A 25,411-nucleotide genomic window follows, 5' to 3' on the forward strand; every position below is an offset into this window, starting at 1 on the left:
CTGCATATGTATGAATACGCATTAGTAGACATGTAAGGACAAAACAAAAAAATTGGAAAGATTAAAACATTTTTTTCACAAAAAAAAACCAAAATTTGTATCGACTGTATTTTAGTTCATTCTTCCTAAGCATGTACTGGAGCCGCATAAACACATGAGTTTTTTTCCTTCGGATTCAACACCAAACTGAAAAAATGTGAGAAAAAGGTTTTGTCATTATTAAGCAAGGGGGGGAAATAAGAAGGTTACGTCGTGAGGGATAAACAAGCATAGTTGCGATCCCAATTTAGTTTCGTTTTGCTATTATATTATTATTTATTATTATTATTTTTTTTTTCTTCCCTACTTGGTAGTCGTATGTTATTTCTTCATGCGCTACAATGTCTCTCTTTGCAAAAATTACAATGTGTTTCAAGTTTTGGTCACATATTACTATTTTACAGAAACAATTTGGCTGTAAAAATGGAGGGATAGGAGAAAGGAGGGGCGAACAAATGAGCACAAGATTGATGCATATATGTATGCATACATTCAAGCATTTGGCTGCCGATATATGCGTCATGCAGCAGGCACCATTTTGTGGATTCTGAACAAATCATGAGTCACTATTGGTGTCTGAATTGTATGTCCCTTTGGTATTACCTCGCAGCTGTGGTTGATAAATCGACTAACGTTTCCCCACTTTGTGGCATCGATGATTATATTTTCGTTCAACCTAAACATATAGCAGCTACTTTCAATTTTGTCATAATGTTTTTCTCTCTTGTCACTTATTATGTTTCTAATGTATTCACCAATGTATTCGATGACCGGCTAAATGAGAAGCAGAGAGGGAAAAGAGAAAGGATATAAATGCAAACGGTGCAAAATGGGACGCTAGTATGAAGTTCGTGCATCAGTACAATATAATGAAGCCGTGTACAGAAAACAATATACTGAGATTAAGGTACGATGTGTAAGAGGCACGGACACACGTGAAACATGTATATATATATATGGAGGAATGCTTTCCTTACTTCTCCTTCATTAATAAATTCACAAGTGTACAGTCCATATCCATGTATACTGCTTTTTTTTACGTATAATCGAGAATTTGACGAAATATTCATTAAGTAGCGATAAGACATTGCGCTGTTAATGTTATACTTGTACTTCACGGTCTTCCTTGTGTTTTTTTCCTATAAGAAATGTGGTAATCATAGATGGCATAATAACTGTGTTTTCATACAGGGGGCACACGAAAATACTGGTATTCACAAATCAGCATAAGTTCTTATATGTACATTAACACATTCACATACAATCACACTATAATAGCAAAGTTCTACCTTTTCCTTCTCATTTTCCTTAAAAATACAACTGTCAATATTAGAATATTTGCAGAACAAATTATCATTATATATGACTTCCCTTGTGCAGTTCCTTACCCTCTTTTTAATTTCCTCCCTACGAAAATGACAAAAAAAAAAAAAATAAAATAAAATATAACAAACTCAAAAAAAAAAAACAAACTAACATAATATGTAAGATCATATATGTAAATATACAAATAAGTTATACACACATGCATATATATATGCATTTGGGAAAAAAGAGAACGATATAATGGAAAAATTTATGCATAAGTGGACGCCAAAATTGGGGCCTCGCATTTTCCTAACACCAATTCCTCACCTTTCATTTGACCTCCTGATGTAATTTTTAATCCTATTATTTAAAATTTTCCACATATATTTAAAGAGTTTGTATTTCAATTGATATATAACACATGGTGATGTCAAACCGAAGAAGTCATGTGGATCAACTGATTTGATGTTATGTTCAACGGATTTGTATATATAAGTCTGTAAATGCTCAAGCAAATGCATATATTTGTCGATGCATTTTTTATATTCCTCTGTTATGCACGTATTATTATCATCATTTGGTTTAAAATGTAACAAAAATTTTTCATATGCCTCTTGTATATCATGGCTTTCTGCTAATACAAAATTCTGTGCATCTACTTCTGAAAAATGGTTAATACTTATTAAGGGAAATAAGATAATAGAAAAAAAAAAGTTTCCATTCTTTAGTGTAATAGAAAATATATATGTAGCACGTATTTGTAAAAATATTTTCTGCAAAATTTTCTTTTTTTCATCTGAATTTCCAATATTTGCATGTTTATAAATATGGAATAAGCGCGAGGATGGTAAATTAAAAAATATTTTCATATTTAAGAAACCACATGGATATATTCTTTTCTCTCCATTATATTTTACAATTTCACCCATATGTAAAATGTTGTGACTTTCAATTTTTATAATTTTACATTTTGAGAAATTCCTATTATTTCTAGTATTATATTTATAGTTAGAGAATAATCTTTCATTTATTCTTTTGATGTATACATCATTTTTATCGTTCATGATCATATTTAAAAAATATTCTTTTTTATCAGTCACATTGTTATTTTCACTTGTTGGCTGTTCTACATTCCCCTTCTTTCTAGATCCACCCATGTTAGAACTAATTGTTGTAGTTGTAATGCTCGCGACAGTAGCAGAGTTGGATATTCCATTTCCTTTTGTCATATTTTTTTTTGTCTCACTATTTTGGTTCATATTAAGATATGCTAGATTATTCTCTTTAAATTCGTTAAAAGTACTAATCTTCTGCAATCTCGTTATATTTACCTTTTTATTAATATCTGTTAATTCGAAATAAAGGTTTATGCCTTTAGATTGTTTCTCTTTCCTTTCTTTATCATAATAATTAGTTATATCCACTTCTTCCATTTCATTTTCACTATTACTGCTAATGTAAATTTCAGAATTTTCGTTATCTAGCTCTGATTCATCATCGATGAAAGTTGTGTAAAGTATATGTTTACAAGGCTCTTGTTGTTCCTTATTAGTTCCACTCGGCTCATGCAATACAATATTTTCCTTTATGGGATTGATACAAGAATGAATTGGTAAGTTTCCTTTATGGTTCTTTTCCTTAAAATGTATCGCCGTCTCTTTTCTTGAAGCAGAGGAAAAATTTCCCATGGAACATGAGGAACTGCTATGTAACACGTTCGACAAACGTAAGTCGTATTTTTTCTCATTATTCTCATGTACATATCCCGCAAATAAATTTTTCTTTTTTTTTAAAAAAAAATATTCTTCATTCTTTAGCGTTATCTCACTGCCTATATATAAGAAATATTTTAATATAAAATAGCACTTGAATATATTTTCTATATTTTTATTATCAATGATGTCCTGTATGTCTATGTCATTCATATATGTCATATTGTTTTGGTCCATGTCACCACAAGTGCTTAGTGCAAACTTTTTATTCATTCCTTGTTTATTAGGAGTTTCATTGCTATGCCCATTTCTGTGATATATTAATTGGGATCTATAATCAACGAAACTTTTATCACCACTCTTGTTTGTACATTCATTTATGATATTTTCTAATTGTTTCATTTTATTTTCTATCTTGCTTTCTTTACTTAAAATATTATGTACAAAATCAAGGGACTTGTTTTTATATTTTATTCTTACACATTCATTTATGTTGTATAAAATTTTGTCCATGACATAGTACGATTCGTTTTCAAAATAAAAATGAATAAAATGTTTAATAATATTCTTAAAACTTCCTATAACATCAATTTTTTTTTTATGTGATGTTTTTTTTTTGTCTGTCTCAGCGCAAATTGTTTCATGTTCTCGTTCTTGTTGTACTTTCTCTCCTCCACCATCATTTTCGTCCTTCTCCTTTTCCTTTTCCATATCCTCTTGATTTAACCCAATTGTTGTGTCATTCTCCTTTGTTTTATTACATTGATTAAATATATTTCCTTTTCTTAGTTCTTCCTCATCCTTAAGAATAACATTTACGCATTTTTTTTTGGACTTTTCCGTATTTATACATTGTTCTTTTCTACTAGAGCATTGCATATTTTTCTTCATTATATAGAATGAGTTATATATTTTTTTCGAATTCCAGCATTTATTACACCAAACTTTTTTCATTTTATATATAATATGAACTGGGAAAATATCCTTATAAAGTGTATGAACTAATTCCTTATCTTTTGCATTATTATACGAACGACACAATTTATAAAAAATAGTATCCTTGTTAAACTTAATTAAATTAAAGCATTTTAAATAATGGAAAAAAATATTTTTATCATAATTTCTTACAACTGTTGAGTAAAATGCACAATTTAAGTGAAATTTTACATTACAATTTTCATTACTACAATATACACTGGCATTTTTGTAACCACAAAGATAACATGTCGAGTTAATGCAATCATAAATTATTTCCTTCACATCATCTTCATCTATTTCTATTATATGTTCATAATTATGAAAGAAATTTATATTCTCTGTCCATTCGAAGTTATTCATTAATATTATGTTTTTTATATTCTTTTTTACATTTACAATTCGATCTGGGTTCATTTTTACTTTCAGTACATTGTCTTCAATAGGGATGTCCTGATAAGCTTGATTTTCCCTGTTCTGTTCTTCTCTCTTAACGCGTGTTTCCCCTGCAACGTTCATATCATCCACTTTATTGGTATAGCTATCAAAGGTAGTACTCGGACATGAACCATTAACATGAGGAACATTAACAATGGCATTTTTAACCTGCACACCACAACCCTGATTACTTCTTTCGACATTGTCTTTATTCCCCTCTAATATCTCACCTTTAGTTGAAAAAACACCATTTCCTGCAGATTTCTTTTTGTTTCTTTTCGTAGATAAACTTTTAGTCTCTTTTTTATTGTTCGATGGATTATTTTTAACGTTCATCTGACATTCCAACACCCTTTTGGTCATTCTATTGCGACATTCACAGCTATTACTATTGAGTTTGTAGTACTGTATGCAATTTAGACTCCACTTCAAACATTCGCTATGAATAAAAATATCGTAAAATGGAATTAACCTTCCCTTGAATAAATAATTACCATAATGGCACAAGAGGCATGTTTTCGTCCTCGTCCTAGTCCTCCTCTTTTTGATTCGTTTGCTATCTATGTTTTTGTATTTTATCATATTCAAACTTTCTTGCGTATACAGATTTAGCATAATTTTCACATATAAATTTAATTTATTTCTTATTGTATATTTTATTTTTTTTATATATTGTTTTATTTTCTTTTGGTACTCCATGCTGTAAAAAATGTTGCTTCCAATTATATCATTCTTATTTTGAATACTATCTTGGTATTCAATATACGCTTTCTCATATAATAAAAGTGATGATACTCCTTTGGAATTTCTTTTATTAAACAATTTTTGTTCTCTTCCATTTGATCGCTTATTTTTAAACACTTTAGCATTATTACAACCGCTGTTGTTCATTGAATTTGGTATATTTTCCTTATGCAAGAAAAAAAATTTCGATTCCTTTTGGTTAAATGTATTTGATAGATTTGCAAAGGTTTTCGTATTTTTTATTTTAAATAATAAATTCTGATTAACTTTTCTCCTTTTTTTTCTGGATGATGCTGCAATTTTCTGAATGGTTGTTGTAGTGCTGCTTTTTTCGACTTCCCCTGCTAATTTGTTTACTCCATTATAGGTTCGTTTTTTCCTTAGCCCATTATTGTGTATTTTATACAGATAATACAAATGTAAAAAATAAATGGAATTATTGACAATTTGTTCAAAATAACTCTTACCATTTTTATGATAATAAAATAATAATTTTCTTCCTAAATGATATATATCAGGAGTGTATTTGGAACTGTTCCCTTTTCTGTTCCTTCTATTAGAACAAGTATATATTCTCACATAAAAGAGATTTAGCAAATATTTCATAACATGGTCATATGTCAAACCTAAATGTGTAACCGAGTAATAATTATGGGTAAATAAGGTCCTCAATTTTATATCTCTTTTGATTTTACGATAAAAAAGAAGGAAAAATTCATCATATTTAAAAAATACGTTGGAATAGTATAATAAGTGTAATAATCTAGCACTCGATTTATTTCTTCTAAATATTTCATCTAAGATGATACAAAATTCTTTGAAAAAATTCTTTTTATAATACATATATGTATAGCTCATTTTTATTATAAAATAAACAAGTTCATATAATTTCCTTTTATCATTTCTCTCTTTATTCATTTTTGATAAATTATTATTTTTATTACTATTATTTTCATTATGTGTTGTCGTATACTTATGTACGGACGCATATTGTAAACTACATGCATTACACACAAAGATGCAATTAAAATTGTCCCTTTCTTCTCCTCTTTTATCATCATTTCCCCCAGTTTTATATTCATATATCATACAGCATATGGAGCATTTATAAATGTTTTGCTTGCTTTCAAAAAAATGCCTTAAATCTATGGCTTCTTTTTTTTCCCTTAAGTATGCACGATTGAAAAACTCGTTATTGTGAGCAGATATTTTGTTCATCCAGTAATTCCATTCTGGGTCCTTTTTTCCATAACTCTCACTATTTAAGCTGAAGTAACTATTTTTCTCATTAGTGTTTTCTCTTGCCGGTGGGTTATAACTCTTTTCACTATGTGCATTAATAGCATTAATTGCATAATTTCCATTGTCTCCACTATTTCCACTACCGTTGTCTACACCTCTCACATCATATATATTATCAGCACGGATATTTATCCCTTCATTACTCAAGAAAGCACCAACTGCCTTTTTGTCATTTTTCGGAACATCGTTAATGACTGTAACATCTAAATTCGTTGTAGCTTTTAATTTCTCGCCATCCCTTTCTTCATTATGATTTGCATGGGAAATCTCACGTTCATCATAAAAAGCACACGAACCAGTTGGTTTTTTCTCACTTCCAACACCATTCACATTCGTCTCGTATGAAATGTTATTAATTGTGACGAGGGAATTTTCCTTATCCTTGCCTTCAATTGCATTATTGTTATTTGTGATATTTAGGGAATTTTTTTCCGGACAAACTTCTTTCTCTTCATTTGTCTCCTTTTTAGTATGAAAAATACTTGTTTCGCTATTTACAGTTGTCTCATTGTTTTTCTCACGTATTTGGGTTTCAAGGTTTCTTATTTCTTCGTTAAAAGAATTAAAAGAAAAATCATTTTTGTATAACACAACACAATTTTGGCACAAGTAGGAGTTGGGAGTCACCCTCTTAAACTTAGATTTTAACATGAATTTATTCTTCTTTAAGAATGTGCTTAATTTATTTATTCTATTTCTCTTTCTCACATTTCCTGCGAGTCCTGTATTCAAGGCAGAGTTATCAGATTCGCGAGTGTCTGAATATAGGCACAAATCTTCATCGATACTTCTTCTGTAATTTTTGCCCATTTTAAATCTGCCTCCTAAGTTTCCATTTTTAAGAACACGGTTTAGAATATTGGTGCTATCACAAATGAATTTGTTATTAGCAGAGATCTTCATAGAGTTGTACTCTTTCAATAGATGCTTTTTGTCATCTAAACCATTAGTAATCTCCATTTCTGTTCTTTTTTCGTCCACTTCTTTTTTTATCTTCATTTTTGTTCTCCTCTTTTCATTGTTTTTTTTGTTTTTATCTTTTTCCTGTAAACTGTCATTCTTTTTTGTTACAATTTTGTTTTCTTCAATTTTATCTTTTCCCTTAACATTTTTTTTTCCCTTTTTTTCCTTTACTTCTTTTTTCCTCTCTTGTTTTTCTTCCTCTTTTTTCACCTTGGTTCTTTTTTTCTCACTTTCTCCCTTGGTAGTTTTTTCCACATTCACTTCTTTCCTGTCCTTCTCAGTTTTATCCCCTTTCCTTTTTTGTTCTTTTCCTTTACTCTTATTTTGTTCCTTTTCCTTCTCAGCATTTTTTATATCTTTTGCAGGATTCGTCTCTTCCGTTAATTTATTTTCTTCCTCCTTAAGGTCACTTGTTTTATCAGATTTTTTTTCAATCTTCTTTCCTGATTTCTTGTCAGCCTTTTCTGATCCCTTCCTTTCGGACTTTTTCTTATCCCCCTTTTCAATACATTGACTTAGCTCATTTTCCCCTTTTCTTTTTTTCTTTTTAAAATCATTACTAATATTTCCATTTTCAAATGTGTTATTGTCTGTTTTTTTTCTTTCCTTCTTGCATTCCTTTTCAATGGATGAGGAATTGCTATCCTTTTTTTTCTTCTTTGTCATTTGTTCACATATATTCCTATTTTCCTTTACTTGGATGTTCGTATTAGCTGTTTCATCAGGGTTGTTGTTAGAATCTGGTTCAATGGCATTTATTCTATCCATTTCATTCACATATATACCGTCATTTTCTTTCTTTATTAATACATTACAAGGGAAAAACTTCAATTTTCTTTTCTTACTGTTTAGCACTTCTTCTCCCTCTGACATTTCACCATTTCCATAAAAGTAGCAGGTTTGTAAATTATTCTTTACTTCATTACATAAGTCTACAGCTGTCTGTTTTATATCATTATAAGCAACATGTTTTTTGCTATCATCTAATGGGGTGCTGTATATTTGTATATCCTTTATTTGATGTTCTGAGTTGTTAGAAATATTCTTTTCAACTCTTGTTTTCAACACATTTTTGTCATTTAATTTCTTTACAGGATAATTTGTGTTCATATTTTCTGCACTCTGATATGGTGATAAGGAAATTCCCCTTTCGTTTACATTCGCTACAAATGATTCATTTTCGTTAAATTTGTATGCACTTGGATCACAGCTGCTATTATTATGATTATAGCTATAGTTGTAATTACTGCTATAGTTACAAATGTAGTTGTAATTACTGTTGCAAATGTTGCTATTGTTGTTGTTTCCTCCAATCGTCAATCTGTCATTCGTATTAAAAGATTTCTTATTCTTGCTATTATTTATAATTTTTTCCAAATTGGAAATATTCGATTTTAACAAAGTTTTCGCCTGCACATGGTCCTTCTTGTTAATGCTCTTATTATAAACATTGTGCATATCGTTAAATTTATTTGGACTTATCATATCAGACATATCTGATGTGTTACCAAATCTTATATTATTCTGAAAAAAGGAGATATAACTTCCATCCTTGTTCATGTTTTGTATATCTTTATTATAAAGAATAAAATTGTTGCTGTCATTCGAAAAAATGGGTTCATTATTTGTATTCACATTATGTATTAATTTTCTATTTATTTCAAAATATTCGTTATTTGTTCTACTGTCAAAAGGTGCAGTATGCATTTCTCCTTTGAAAGAAATGCTACTGTTTCTTAGAGTATTATAATCTAACGGCATATTCACGTTATTTGTCACATTATTGGTTGCCGTTGGGGAATTGTTGCGAGTTCCCATATTGTTATAAAAATAATAATTACTTTTATGCAAATTTATATCATTATTGTATATATCAGATCTGTATATGTTCTTTTCTAGAGACATTTCATTTACCGTATAATCCATTTCATTGCTATTATAAAAACCTTGAGGATTTTGAAAAAATGTCTCATTCATATATACATTAGACGACGTGTTATTTGAAAAGGAACCATTTATGTTGTTCATATTGTGAAAGTTTTTGGTATACTTCATATTAATCACATCAGTATAACTTCTTCCATGGTTCATTTTGTCCACATGACTTAAAGGGTTCACATTAGTATTGCACTTTTTCAATTCATTGAAATGGAATACGTTTTCTTCATTTTCATTGTAATCTGATTTATTGAAAATACTGTTCCCATTGTTCATACTGTTAGTATAGGAAGTAGGATTTTCGTTGAAAATGCTATCCCCACAGTTCATACTATTAATGCTGTTGACAACACCTGTGCTCATCGCCCTGCTCATGCTACCAATTCTGTTAATTCCTCCTACATTCATCATGTTATTCATGTTACTCATGGTACTGATACTTCCAATATTACCTAAATTGCTAAAGTTCATAAAGGGATCATTTTTTCCATCCATATTGTTCACATTAATTGTCACATTATTATTATTCAATATGCTCATATTCTGTACAATATTTATATCATTCATGTTAGAAGAATTTACCCTAAAATCATTAATATTTACAGTGCTCGATGTGTTCATATTATTGTTCGTACTAATTAAATTATACATATTATTTCCACTATCTACATTTGTGTTTTGCATACTGAAACTACTGTTGTTGCACATATTTTCCCCATTATAATTTTTTATATTATTTGTATTATTCACAATAGGGACATTACTGTAATTATTTATGTTTCCATGCGGAGTGCTAGAGATTCGACTGTTCATATAACTCATGTCAATTATATTGGAATTGCAATCAGAGTATGTACCACCCATATTATTCACGTTCATTTTTATATTATTAGTCTTATCCAAATTTATTATTTTCTTGATTGGACTATAACCCATGTTGGGTGAAGAATAAGAGGAATTGATATTACCTGAAAAATTAAATTTCTTCAGATTTTTTTCATTAAAATTACGGAGTATTTTGTATAAACTTTTGTTCATATAAGAGCCATTTTTATTCTTTTTATTCATGGCATTATTAATGGGACTTGCATTTAAGTGTTCATTTGTATCTCCATGGGGGGTTACAACACTGGCACTGCATACATTTCCTACACCATTTGTGGGATGTACGCTCATATGATTAACGTTATTCATGTCGTTATTATATCCTAAACTCTTCACATTATTCATAAAATCAAAACTGTTAACAGGGTTTGAACTGGTATACTGTTTCATTTCGCATTGATCTAAGGTATCAATGTCAAGTGCGAAATTTTTATTATATTCAGTGCAACGTACAGCGAAAGGAGAAGATGTAAATGAATTTTCGTCATTCTTTTTAAATAATGTGTCATTCATGAAATTAGTATTATTCTTATCATTCATATCACTTGAATTATTGCATATTAGATTATCACTTCTACTGCTACTACTTTTTTTTTCATTTGGATTAATAGTACTATCATGATTTTTACAATTTGTGTTATTCTTTTTATTCGTTCTTTTACTATATGATGCCTTTCTGTTTAATGGAATTGATGAAGTTTCCGATATTAGTGTATATATTTTTGCTATAATTTCTGAAATTTTTTTTTCTTCATTATCATTCAAAATGAGGTTTCTTTTATCAAACAAATAATGTTTTTCTTCCTTTGCTGTTTTTTTTACACGTTCTGTCGTGGTCATCGTATTATTTATATACTTATTCAATCTGTAGTAATTTAACTTATCATTCAGATAGGTATTTAAACCATTCAAAATTTCGCAAAGTAGATAATTAACGAGAGTTTCATCAATATTAGCTGAAAATAAGTGTAAAAAATGCTTTATTTTTACATTTTTTTTATTCTTTATCACTTCGTAAACCTCATTTATCAAGTGCTTATTAAACTTTTTCCCATTTATAACTACAGTTTCATTGCTCATTTCTCCGCTTCTAATCCCTTTTAACGATTTGTTAATAAATTCATCATTCGGAACGATCCCATTTTCCCACAGATCATTGGTAATAAAATCATATTTACTTGTGTTACCTTCATTAGATATATTCATCGTTAGCTCATTACTCGTTATAATACTCTTAACCTTGCTGTTAATACCATTTTCTGCAGCACTTATAACACTAGCAGACTGGATAACATAACCATCTCTTCTGTTCTTACTTAAAGAGGATTTTGCACTTGCTTTATTTTCGTAACTATAAAAAAGGCTGCTGCTAAAATGGGTATCTGTGCCACCTTTCTTTGGTGTGTTAGCTTTAAGTGGGGAAATCATCCTAACCAACGTTCTGTTATTTTGTTTAGAAAAAGGTGTTGTAATAGCATTATTCTTTTCTTCTTCCTTTATTTTTAAGTCATCATTATGTGTCTCATTACATTGTAAATAATCAGTTTCTTTTATTTTATCTCCCATTTCTCTATTTCCCCTCGGAGATGCATTTTTACTAACTATGGATATGGTTTCATTGAAAGAATTATCCAAAACATTATCTTTCAAAAGTTCCCTCGAAATGTTATCATGGTTAAGCATCATATCATCGAATGAATTGGTGGAACATAATTCCTTTTCTAATTTGACTAATGGCTTTTCATTTTTAAATGTAGGAACTTTTTTGTTATAATTCTTTTTCACATAATGTCTTTTGGACACATGCTTAACAGTTCTTTTATGTGCGTCCTGATCATTTTTATGAGCACAAAAATCTGCGATTCTATCTATTCGATAAAAGCATTCACTATGTGATGATTTTCCACAACAGAAACATTTCATTATCTTTTGCGATTCGTCATGTATGCTCAAAATATTTACAATGCTGTTGGTAATGTTTTGTTCCATATTTTCATTTTCTTCACTTTTTTTATTATTATTTGTTTTCTTGTGTTGTGACATTTTTTTTTTTTTTTGTGTTAATTCGACTTCCATATTTTTTGATACTGTTTCACTTTCATTTTTTACATATGCACTGGTATATGTTCCCAGTAAATCTTTTCTAGAATCTTCCTTATGAGTATCAGTGTCAATGGCATTTTGTTTCTTTCTTTTTTTGGAACACGTAGTTAAGTTATTATTAATTTCACTATCTTTCCTCTGATCCTGGTAGTTATCATTACTCATACTTTCGCATTGTGCTTTATCAACATATTTATGGTGATTAGGTGATATATCTGTTACTTCCATTTTTATAAGTGGGCTCGGTTGTGTAATCCTTTCTTCATCTTTTATATTATTCTCAATGTTATTACTATAATTACCATTATAATCATTGTTATTATTTTTGTTAGTATTATTATTCGATTCGTTAATTACTCCTACTTCCACCTTTTCAATTTCAGTGTGTAACCTCATATTATTTAGGTTTTTTCTTGTTTGAACATTTTTATCTTTTTTAATGTTAACTACTTCCGCCTTCAAATTGTAGAAATAATCAATTGATGTTTTTTTCGCTAAATTGTCACCATTACATGTATCTATATTAGTTATGTTTGAATAAAAGTTATCCCTATCAGCATCACTAAACTGAACGTCGCATTTAGCACACTTGATGCAATTATTACATTTGAAATTTCTCGTTATAATGTTATAAATCTGGTTTATCTCCTTCCTGTGTTCATCATAATCAGTTAAATTAAACAAAAACGGATTCGATATATTAGCACAGGAATAATGAATTGATACTCCACAAGCACTACAGTACACAAAAGGGTTTTTATATTTTATGCATCCGCAAATATAACAATGCTCTTTTAATATATCATTGTTGAAGAGTTTTATTTTCTTTTCTTGCATTTTCTTCTTCCTAATTTGTTGGCATAAAAATGACTCATAACTAGGGTTATTACTACAATTCGAACCTTGATAATTTTTTGTTGAGCCATATTTTCTTTTCCTACGGTCGATATGCATAATAATATCATCCAAAGATGTGTATATTTTATTTCCTGTGCTCCTGTCATCATATTCCATCGAAACGTCATCCATACTTTCTTCCTCAGTAGAATTATCACAATTCATGGAATTAGTCAAATGACTCATATTTACAGCATATGAATACCACTCCTTCCCTTCAATATCATCATTTTGATCCTCACCAAAAAATATAATTTGAACACATTTGAGAAATTTATATGAATTATTTACGGGGTTTAAAACCTTTGTTTTCTCCTTAATCACATGATTCATTTTAATTTTTTCCTTAATTATTTCAATCATGAATATATTTTGGTTTACAAACACGTTCGAATTGTCATTATTATAACGTATTTTGCTATCCTTTATTTGTTTATAGTTAACCTCAAAATATTTTCCATCTTTTGATGTCACTTTATCATCATGCTTTACAACACCACTTATTATCTTAGTCTCCACACAATTATCATTCAATAAATTTTCTTTTTCATTAGAACTGTAATTATTCCATTGCAGCTGACCTTTGTCGCACCCTTTGATAGTGGTTGTACTATGAAATGCCGCTGAATTATTGCACTTTTTCATAAGATGCACCTTTCCTATTTTACAAACATCAAATTCATCAAACTTGTCATAGGATCGATTAAAATATATTTTACCTTTTGTATTAATATGAAGAATATTGTAACTGATTTTATCTGTACTTAAAGAAATAAACATCTCCTTATTCTTGTGAATAAAAACCGAGTCACTTTTAAAATCGAGCAGTTCATACAATTCATACTGAGTAATATCTTTTTCTAAATTTTCTAATTTTCGTTTTCTAGCCATGTTATTATTCAAATGATTCTTATTCAGGTTGCTACTGTTACAATTATAGTGCATCATATCATCCTTACAGGATAGTCTATCTAAGGGATTATTATCATATGTTCCAAATGCGCTTTTTTCCATTTGCGAAAAATCATTCAAGAAATCGAACACTTTCTTAGATGCTTGTAAATTGGTTCCATTCTCTTGAAGTGATTTGTCAAAAGCACCATTAGCATTTTCATGTATATGAGATTGATATGCTATATTGTTCATGTTATTATCATATGGAGGATTGAGACACCCTTCCAGTGTTCTAGAATCATTAATAGCTGCATTGTTGTCAAAGTATTTTGTAGATGCATCTCGATAATTATTAATCCTCGAATATATGTTACCACTATTATCTTGACCGTTATGTAAATCCGATTTCGTATATTCATTCATGTTAGTTGTCTCTTTCATAATTCCAGAATCAGTAAAATATTTCATATTTTCAAACTTATTTGTATGGGAAGTGATATTCTTCTTATCAGAAAAAGTATCAATATTTTTACCAAAAATATCGTCTCTACTGGTGTTAGGTGCACCTGTGGTTATTTTATGCCCATCGGATAAAAACAACCCATCATAATTCTTATTTTCTTCCTCATTTTTATTATTATTATCATTGGTTGCTTCTTCCTTTGATATTTTTTTGTAATTTTCTAAGCATTCATCAAAGCATTTGTTCAGTTCCTCATTATTCATATTAAACATATTTTTAACAATAACTCTTCCTTTTTTTTCAAAAAAGCATGCATTTTTATAAATAGGGGTATTTGGCATATGAACCGTTTTCGCATTATGTATAATCAGAATAAAATCATATAGAAATTCAGATATGTTGTTGTATTTTTTCTCCCATATTTTTTTTTTCATAATATATAAATTCATAGGAATTTTGACAATTCTCCAGTAGATATAAAAATTAATGGGTACATGGAATGTAAAATTTTTATATTTATCTAATAAAAAAAATAGATATAATATTCTTTCAATTTTATCATAAAAAGAACCAGATCTGCATGTTGGGCATTTATAATTAATACTTTTAATCGACAATGTTTCTATATTTCTACTTTCATTTTTATCACAACTTAAATGAATCCAAAATTTGCAAACATCACATTGTACCCATTTGTTGCTGTCATCTATTTCATATTTCTCATTGCACATAATACAAAAATTTTTCTTCTCATATTCTTTATAACAGTTTATGCAACAGTCTAAATGCAATTCCCATTCGTTGTAATTAATAAAGCACAAATTCGAATAATCACATTTGTTACATTTTAAGCAATCATCACATTTCCAATTAAATAGGTAAATATCAGGAACATTTGGAAAACAACAAGATCCATGGGCTACCATATTGCACGATTTACATATCACATAATTAGCTATATTTGGTGTTTGTTTGTAATTATATATACTTTCACAACAGTATATACAACGATAACAATCTTTACAAACGTATTTTTTGTAGCTCACATCATTATATTTAACGGAGGGTACATAATTTATACATTTTCTCGATTTTTTATTTTTCGATTTTGCACAATTATTTGTTTCTACATCAGTATATTCTTCATCATTTATGTCATCACTTTTATTTTTATCCTCTTTATCATCGCTCTTATATTCAATTTCACTGTCATTTTTGCCACATTCATTTTGGCTTGTCGATACATTGTTTCCTTTCTTCTTGTTCTTATTAAACTTTTCATTCATGTTTTCAATTTCTTCCTTTGCTGAAACGTTTGATACATCCTCTGTGCGTCTGCTAGATCCATTTTTTCCATTTCCAACGATTCTCTTCCTATTGAAGCATTTTTTTGATTTTATTATCGACTTGGGATCATCTCCAGATTTCGAATCATTAATATTTTTCTTTACCTTCTTTGATCTTTCTTCTTTCTTACTGGCATTTCTTGAACCTTTATTTTTATCATTCTTGAAGCATTTTTTATCCCTCTTTAAACTGTTCTTATAAATATATTTCTTATACTCTTTCATAAGCACATTTTTGTCATACCCCTTGGTAATTATAACCTCGTCGTCTAAACAATTGGCATGAAATTTTTTAGAACAGATAAAACATTTAATACCCCAGTAAACATTTATCATATTACTTTCATCAATTTCTTTTTTTTCTATTTCGCTACTTAAATCATATATGATGGTGGAGAGGCTATTGGTGTAATGATCATGGCCCTTAATGAAAAGTATATTACTCTTACATATGGAGCATTCATCTTTTTTATTTAAAATATTGAAATCAACTTGTTCCTTTCTTTTATCATTTTTATCTAAAATATCAAATCTTTCAAATTCTTTGTACGTTTTCAATACCTTTATATTATAAAAGTGGGGAGAATACCATCCCTTAATATCTGAAAAGGTGAAATCACATTTTTTCTTTTCATTCTCTTCGTCAAGTCTTCGTTCATAATTTAAATACATCAATTCTTCTCTGTTTCTTCCAATATAAGTGTTATTATCATTATCAACATCTTCAGTTAATCCCACATTATGGTTATTACTCATGTTTTTACTTACCTCATTATCCATACAATCGAATTGTGGATTTTCCGAATGAACTAACAAATTATATTCTTTGGACTCCTTAAATAGTGAAGCAATAGTGTTACTTCTGCTGCCACTTTTTGTATATCCTGTATCTCTGTTAGTACTCTTTGGAGAATCCGCTACAGAGGAGTTAGATTTGATATTTTCTATATGATGAATAAAAAATTGCTTATATTTCGGAGAATAATATTTTATAATACCAGTTTTGAAATGGCTTTTTTTTTTATTATCCTTTTTTAATTCAAAACTGACACGATAACCTATATATTTAAATCCCTTTTCTTCATCTTTTAATTCAATGTATTTATTAGATGCATCAGTATCTGTTTTATTGGCTTTTTTCTTTTTTAATCGATCTAATTTATTGTCAAAAGTTTTTAAATTTCCGTTTTCTGTTTCGTATAGTACACTAAAATTATCAAAACATTCTTCAATAATACAATTAAAAAATTTTGGTCTCTTAAAAAGTACTTCCTCATCATCTATGACGAGATTTTCCAAAAATAAGGTTTTCTCCACTTTTTTAAACAATTTTAATTTTTTTTTAATATTGTTATTATTTGTATCTATATAAAACCTAGTTTTCTCTTCCGATCCTTTAACAATATTAATAATATCACTTAATTTTTGAATATTAAAATAAAACTTTATTTTGTCATTGTATATAATACCCGTGTAACTGTGTTCTTCCTGTTCCTTATTACATGCTTCATTTTCACTCTTTAACCTAAAATTGCTTTTTTTCTTACATTTCTTCACATCCATATTTTTGATTAATTCGTCTGTCCTTTTCGTCGTACCGGTGAATTTTTTACTATTTTTCCTTTTCATCATATCAATATTTCTTTTTCTGTCCTTAGTACTACCTTTGATAAGGATTTGATCATTAGACAAAATATCTTCCTTCATTTCATTGGATTTTTTCTCCATCTTGTTTGTCCCCTTGAGTGTCTTTCCTTTATCATTAATTTTTTCATCTTTCTTCAATTTTGCATTTCCATTAATATTATATCTATCACTTTCATCATTTAAATTGATTGTGGGATTATTTTCCAAGTTTTTGCTCTCACCATATTTATTACCGCTTCCAGAAATACTATCTACTTGTTTCTTATTACTAACATTGTTGCTGTATTCTCTGCTATGCTGCTGTGAATAGGTATTTTCTGATGCACAAACATTTTCCTTAATACCTTCTTCACTCGGTTCACATGTTTGATTCATTTCCGAGACTTCCAAATTATTTTCATTTATCTCATCTAATGATTCCGTAATCTCCTTTTTACTTAAATCATCATCTTTTATATTTTCATTTTCCATAATATTGAAAGTAGATTTTGTTTCATCTGCAGTTTGCGATTGGGCTGATTCACAATTTTCTTTATTCACATTTTGAAATTCCTCTTCCATATCGGAAAAAATTATTTCACTTGTTTTTCTTAACTTTTTTAAATATTTTAAGCTGAAAACTTTTAAAAATTTTACAGCATACATTTTGTTATTATTTCTTACGTAAAATGCATCGCTCAAAATTTTGACATTTTTATCATACAAAATAACATCCTGAATAGCTATAACTTGAAGAATATTTTTTTCTAATTTTTCTTTGTTTAAAATTAAAATACGAAAATAAAAATCTTTTATAATTTTGTACGTTAGGAAATATTTCTTACTTTTATTTGTGACAATCTTTCCAAATTTTAAATATGTATCATTATATAAATTCTCAAACAATTCTTCATCATATTTTATAAAATTTTTTCCTGTTATCCTTAGTTCTTTATATGGCCCCTCTTGAACTGCACATTTGTCCTTTCCTATTACACAAGCATTTTTTACCTTGTTCATATGGTTATTCATCTCATTACACACATCTTGCATGATTGGTTCGTTTTCTAACTTTTCCTCTTTTGACACGTCTTCAGATTTTTTTATTAAATCAACTTTTGATTGAAGCATGCTTTCCTCTGCTTCAATATGCGTCTGCTGATTTGTCTCATAGTTAATTGGTACTTCTATATTCATTTCAATCAATTCGCCATTGTCATCATTAGCTTCTTTGATTGAACTTACAGTAGATTTATAAGCAGTTTCACCTTGTAGGATAATTGGTTGTGCTTTTGTTTCTTCTTCCTTCGGGATATAATCCATATAATTTCGCATTAGTTCACCTTCTTCAGATTTTTCATTTGAAACAGTTGGTACATTTTCTTCCTTTTGACAGACATCAATCTTTTCGTTAATCACTTTATTGGCCTCCTCTCTTAAATCGTATGCACCTATTTGTTCGCACTTATTTTTTTTCCTATACCTTTTCTTCTTTACAAAGCATTTTTTATTTTTTCTAAAATATGAATAAATTTTTTTCCTTTTTTTAATACTTCTTATGGTTAAATTATAATTTTCGTACGGAATAAAATTTATCTTTTTTCTTAAACGTAATTCTTTGTATTTACTAAATTTATCTTGTATTCTTTTTTTATAAACATTGAGAAATAATTCATAACACTTGGAAGAATATTTAAGTGTTACATTTTCTTCTGTATTTTTATACATATATTCCTTAAAACTTTCATTATAAAAATGAATATTCAATTTTTTTTTTTTTTTCCTCTTTTTTTTTTTTTGAGGGGAATATATTACATATGTGTCCGAATAAGCGTTCCTTTCATTACTGTGATCACATCTGCATGAACAACTGTAAATCCTATTATCACTATAATTCGTAAAACATTTATTTTTAACTTTATTTTTAAATTCAAAATGCTTAATAATGTCTTTCGATGATAAAATGGGGTGATGGTTACCATTTTTTAATTTATTACAATTTAAATTTTGTAAAGATTTGCAACTAAAAAAACTACTAGTTTTTGAGTTATTATTAAAATTTAAATTGCAATTTTTATCATCATTAAATAAATTTTTGAATAATACTTTTTTATTACATTTTTCTATATTAAAGTGATCATATGAAAAACTGTTAATATATTTCTTCTTCATTTCTAGTGTCTTCGTAGTGAAGATTTTATTAGTTCTCTTGTTATTTAGAAATTCCTTGCATTTCAAAATTTTTCTTTGTGTTTTCCTCCTTTTTTCCATAAGGAATTTTTTATAAATGTGATGAAGATCAAAAGGACATTTCCTCTGTTTCCTATAACAGATGTCTTCCATGTTTGATCTTGTGCATTCTTCATTTTCGGTTCTGTGTCTGAAGATTTTTTGGTTCTCCGGCGTGCTAAATTTTTTATCATCGCTTATGACTCTCTTACTTGCATTCCCATTACTATCCTTACTGTTTGTTCTACTTTTTCCATTATCGTTACTGCTACTTTTATGTCTGGAAGATGGTAAATTCATATTCACTGCACCCATACTTTCTAATTTTAAATAATCCATATTACTACCACTATAAAAATTCTTTATATCCCTTTGAAAATCTTCACATGTATTATTATGACATGTTTTATAATCATGGTTACTGTCTTCCTTTATGATACAAGAATTTTTATTACTTGTCAATATTGATATATTACTATCCATATTAACAGTTTCATCTTTTGAATATTTCCATTTCCCACATTGGCCGTCTGAATTTTTTATTGCATTAATAGTTTTGTTACTTGTGTTACTATTTTCGTTTTCTTGTATATTTTCCAGTTCATCATCATATTGTTGTCTTTCCCTTTTCATTTTATCTTTTTCATTTATTAATTCATTCATATTTTTCTTTTCTTTTTTTTTTTTGAGGGAGGAGAGGGGAGAGAAATTTTTTGAAAATTTATCCTTTTCTTTATTTGGAAGATTTTTATATTACATCTTGAAAACTTCCTTTTTCAAATATGTATTTATAAATGTTGCTATACATAAAAGTAAAGCCTTATAAATTGCATTCACATAATATATGCATGTAAGCATTTCATATACATAGAAGACATGTAAACACGTCATATATATGCAGTATATAACACATATATATGAATGTGCGCAACTATGTATACATTAGTGCCTAGAGAGTGGCAAAATCATATGTATATATATAAAATGTATACATATTGAGTATTATATATACATTTGCATACAATTTGAAACCCATGGATTTCCTTAAATGTTCAACATTTGTTAAGCATTTAAAAATAAATAGCAACACAAAATGTTTTTCATTCCACCCATTTCCCTTAAAATAAGTGGCGCAAAAATGCTTAAAATTTTGTCAAATAGTTTTCAAATGGGAGTAAAAACCATACTATATTTTTTGTATACATGTATCACGTATATGTATATATTACATATATATATGAAAAAAAAAAAAGGAAAAAGAAAGAAAAAAAAAAGAAAAAAAAAGAGCTTAAAATATGAAAAATTCTTTAAGCTTTTTAAATATGTTTCTTTAACAAAAAAAAAATTATATTTAAAAAATTATTAGTTGTATAATTTTTTAATATCATTTCTTAAATTTTGTTTAAGAATTTTGAAAAAAAAAAAATTCTGAGATCGAGGAAAAAGCTGAAGCAGTGAAAAAAATTGTCATAAGTATGTTATGTATAAGTAGTTATGCATATGTATTATATATATATAAAATACATATGAAATATGTGTCATATGTCATGTCGAGCGTGCATAAAATTTAATACATTCATATATACATAGTAATACATATTGTAACGCGCGTCCAAATGTATCAAAAAATGTATACATCCATGCATTTAATGAAAGAAGTATGCTAGAAGTCATGTTTTTATACAAGAATGAGCATACTTCACATGATGACCGAAGCTTTATTGGTATTCAAGCATAAAAAAATTGAGCAGAATACATAGCATAAATTTTTTTAGGTTTCACTTTAAAGAATGAAAAATCATAACCATTAATATAAAAACAGGAAAACAGGCATTTATATATATACATACTAGAACAATAAGAAGAAAATATTTTGTGCCTTATCTGTAAAATCTAGATTTATGCATTTAAGCGGGTTATATAAAATTGTAAATATTTCTTTTCCTTGTTACAAAGAAAAAAGAAAATCGTCTTAATGCCAAATTTTTAAAGCTTTTATTTTTTTCTTTTAAAAAAAGGATACATTTAATATATAGCAATTTAAGGTTTTTTTTATTTTTTCTATTTTATAACTTAGCAACTTATTGGTACGGGGGAGGAAAAGAACAAAAATAAATTAAGATATGATATTCGCGTATATTTGCGATAGTTGGTGTATTGCATATACAAGATAATAACGGTTGTACCATTTTGTTGTTTTTTATTTTAAAGTTGTTCACGTTTTGAAATTTTCTTAAATATATCATTCAGCTTTTTTAAAAGGTATCCCTAAATTTATTCTGCTGGTGGAATGGCAAATGTATTTTATTTGAAAGTTCATTAGATCGAAAATTATAATAATACTATTTTTTAACGTTTAAAAGTTTTTTCTTTTTTTTTTCTGGGTTTAGTAAGCATTGCGTTTCCATCCTAGAAAAGAAAATAACTATAGGCATAAATGTGAACAGTAATTAAAACATGACACATACACATATGCACAATCTCACATAAAACCGTGCGCACAGAATACACAAGATGTTTTTACAATCATATAATATCCAAAAACACACAACTCTTATAAGATTATCTCTGAAGGTTTAGTATGTTGCATTTGTGTACAGTTCATTTGATTAATACATGTTACGTACGGGGACTGTTCACGCCTTTGGCGATTAGAAAAATTAGAAAAACTATAAAAGTATATTTTTAACTATATTCTAATATAACTTTCATAAGCCTTAAAAAATTTGTTAACATGTGTACATATTTCATTTTGAAATTTTTTTAAAATTGCAACTTCGTGCAATATGTACATGTGTACATTTATACATTTATGCACACAGTTCAGACAAAAAACACAGCGATATCTATTTTTAATTTTTTTGGTAAAAATGGGAATTTTCCTACATGCTATCTTCAGTGAGAATAATCTAATGTAACTTTTTTAATAATTATAAACAAAATTTTAAAAGTTTTAAAAACAAAAAAAATAAAATTTTTGGTAAACATTCTATGACATGATCCTACCATTGAAAAAAAAAAGAAGAAAAACAAATTAGACAAAATAAGCTTAGGGGCAAATACACTTTTGTGTGCAAATGGTTTTTAAAATGAGGTACATTTTTCACTATATGGAATATTATCTAAAATGTAGTCCGTTTTTTTTTTTTTTTTTTTTTTTTTTTTTCTTCTCCCTTTGTGATTAATTAAATTCAGTTTTACAATAGACATAATCCTGATGAGAACATTTGTTGCAGATGCTTTGACATATTTTTGCCAATGGAATGTTTTTATTTTATTTTTTTTACCCTTATTTCTGTTTATGTGTCTTCATACTGCTTCCAAGGAGTCATTTCATTTTCACATTTGAATTAAACTTTTATGTATATATATCATGATACATGAATTCGTTTATATCACTTTGGTTGTACGTTCCGCATTTTCTAACTTAGAATTTCCTATGTTTATTTTTCTTTTTCCCCATAAATTCACTGGTACTTCTTATATTGTCTTTCTTTTTAAAAAGATAAAAGTTCTCATGAATTTTCGTTTTCCTTTCCTTCTTTAAATATGTGAATCTATCATTTGAGGTAGAAAAAACAGAATTCATAAATTCTGGTTTGTCTTCTACCCTTTGAACGACAGTAAATCCATCTTCGTCTATTAAATCTAATTTTTTTCTTCCCTTATTATTATTTTTGTTTAAGTTTAAAATTTCATTAATAATTATCTTTCTCTCATTATATAGGTCATAATAATTTTCATAGTACTTTTTTATATAGTATGCAAATTTTTTTTTTTCCAAATTTATATAGTATGGTGGTTGTATATTGCTTTTAAAGTAATTATTCAAATGAATACTGTATGTTAAAATGATTTCAATTACATTTTTTTCTCGGTATGTTATATATGCACAGTAGGCAAATTTTTTAAAATTTTTCGATAAATGTTTTTTATCAATAATATTAAAAGAACTTATTGTTCCAAAATTTGAGAAAAAGCTTTTTAAATCTTCTTCTCTAACTATATTATCCAGTGCCGCTGCACACAGAGTTTCGTTCTCATAATTATAAATATCTGAAATGTCTTTACAATTAGCTACAAACAACTGAAGTAAATTTTTAAAAATGTGTGCACTTAAGCACTATCTGTACTTGTAAAGAAGACGATGGCGGTGTGCATAAGCAACCACGCCTTATTATATAAAAACGGACAAGACATATAGATATGGATGATTTTTCACATACAAACAGAGGGAATTTTGCTCATATATATCATATCGCATTTATATACAAAAAAGGGGATTATCCATCATGAACAATTAGTGTGCACATTTTATTCTACTACATTTATACATATATATATATATGTATTGTAAGATATTCTGAATTATCATTTTATGCGACATTATTTCCTCAAGTATAAATGCATATGGATTTTTTGTTTTCTAATATATTTACGATTTTACATTTATGGTTGTAAGGGGATTGTCTTCAACGGATATGTTCAAAATGCGGAAATGGCTCAAAATGCACTTCATTTTTGCAAATAAGAACAAAGTTTTTAAAAAAAATGAGAAAAATAACTTCGGAAAAAAAAAAAAATTAAGCATACATATGTATATGCAATATGACAAAACAACTGCTATCTATAAAAACTTCCTTTTTTCCCTATGTTCTGTAAATATGCAAATGAATAAATTGTAAATTCCAGCAAAAATGAGTCAACTTCCATTTTATCTTTTTTCTATCCCTCAGTTTTTTCACGCACGGGGAAAATGTCAAAGTGGATTTAAAAATATAGAGGCCATATTTTCTTACAAATTATCTAAACTGTTGGCTTGAAAAACGCAACAAAATAAAAATAAACGTAATTTGCACGAAAATCAACCCATAGGATAAGAGGAAAAAATTATTCTCTTTAACGCAAAATATATGTTACAGTAAAACTGTGTTTTTTGGGTCACAATCATAGCACATATGTTATACTTGCATAAAAAATTTGTTTTGCTTTTAAAACATACGAAAAATAAAATAAAATAGCATACATAGATTTTTACAACATAATGTCAAGTGTAGCTTATACGTTACTTGAGCGAAATTTTATTGTGGTGCATCCTGGATATATATATTTTTTTCTTTCGTTCCTAGAAATACATGCTTTTATGACAAAAAGGAATATTGTGTTGCCCTACGAAAAAAGATTGCTCCATTATATCCACGATGATGTATCATAGAGTTTTTCCTTTGCTTTCTTTTTTAGTTTGTTATGCAAATAAAAATAATTATAAAATATATCGAATAGCACAGAGGCAACAATGAATATGATTTTTCTTCTTAATTTTTCTCTTTACAACGTTTTAAATGAATCTGATTTTTTCTTTTTTCATTTTTGTCATCTTCATTAAAAAAAATTACGGTAATATTACATAAGTATTCATACACATACCCCTCCTATATTTTGTTAAAAAAGCCTCTGTTATAACATGTTATTTATGTTTACATATTTTCTTCCCTCATTTGTACTTTGCCTTCTTTATAGCAATTAAACATTACTAACAACATTTGTTT

At 28.0% G+C, this 25,411-nt stretch overlaps 2 protein-coding genes across 2 annotated transcripts; both read right to left on the minus strand.

Moving 5' to 3' along the window:
• Positions 1 to 111: 111 nt before the first annotated feature.
• PGO_111840 (SET domain containing protein) lies at positions 112 to 20,525 on the minus strand (the record flags this gene model as incomplete). Its single annotated transcript, XM_028688522.1, has 6 exons — positions 112 to 186; positions 347 to 454; positions 643 to 813; positions 1,017 to 1,178; positions 1,329 to 1,446; positions 1,675 to 20,525. 6 exons carry the CDS (start codon positions 20,523 to 20,525, stop codon positions 112 to 114), a joined length of 19,485 nt encoding a protein of 6,494 aa, XP_028544323.1.
• A 2,764-nt stretch (positions 20,526 to 23,289) lies between these two features.
• On the minus strand, positions 23,290 to 24,381 carry PGO_111850 (hypothetical protein, conserved; the record flags this gene model as incomplete). Its single annotated transcript, XM_028688523.1, has 2 exons — positions 23,290 to 23,949; positions 24,310 to 24,381. The coding sequence occupies 2 exons, from the start codon at positions 24,379 to 24,381 to the stop codon at positions 23,290 to 23,292; spliced, it is 732 nt and encodes a 243-aa protein (XP_028544324.1).
• Positions 24,382 to 25,411: the final 1,030 nt, after the last annotated feature.

The sequence above is a fragment of the Plasmodium gonderi genome (assembly GCF_002157705.1).
Source record: "Plasmodium gonderi DNA, contig: Chr11, whole genome shotgun sequence".
NCBI classification, from domain to species: domain Eukaryota; phylum Apicomplexa; class Aconoidasida; order Haemosporida; family Plasmodiidae; genus Plasmodium; species Plasmodium gonderi.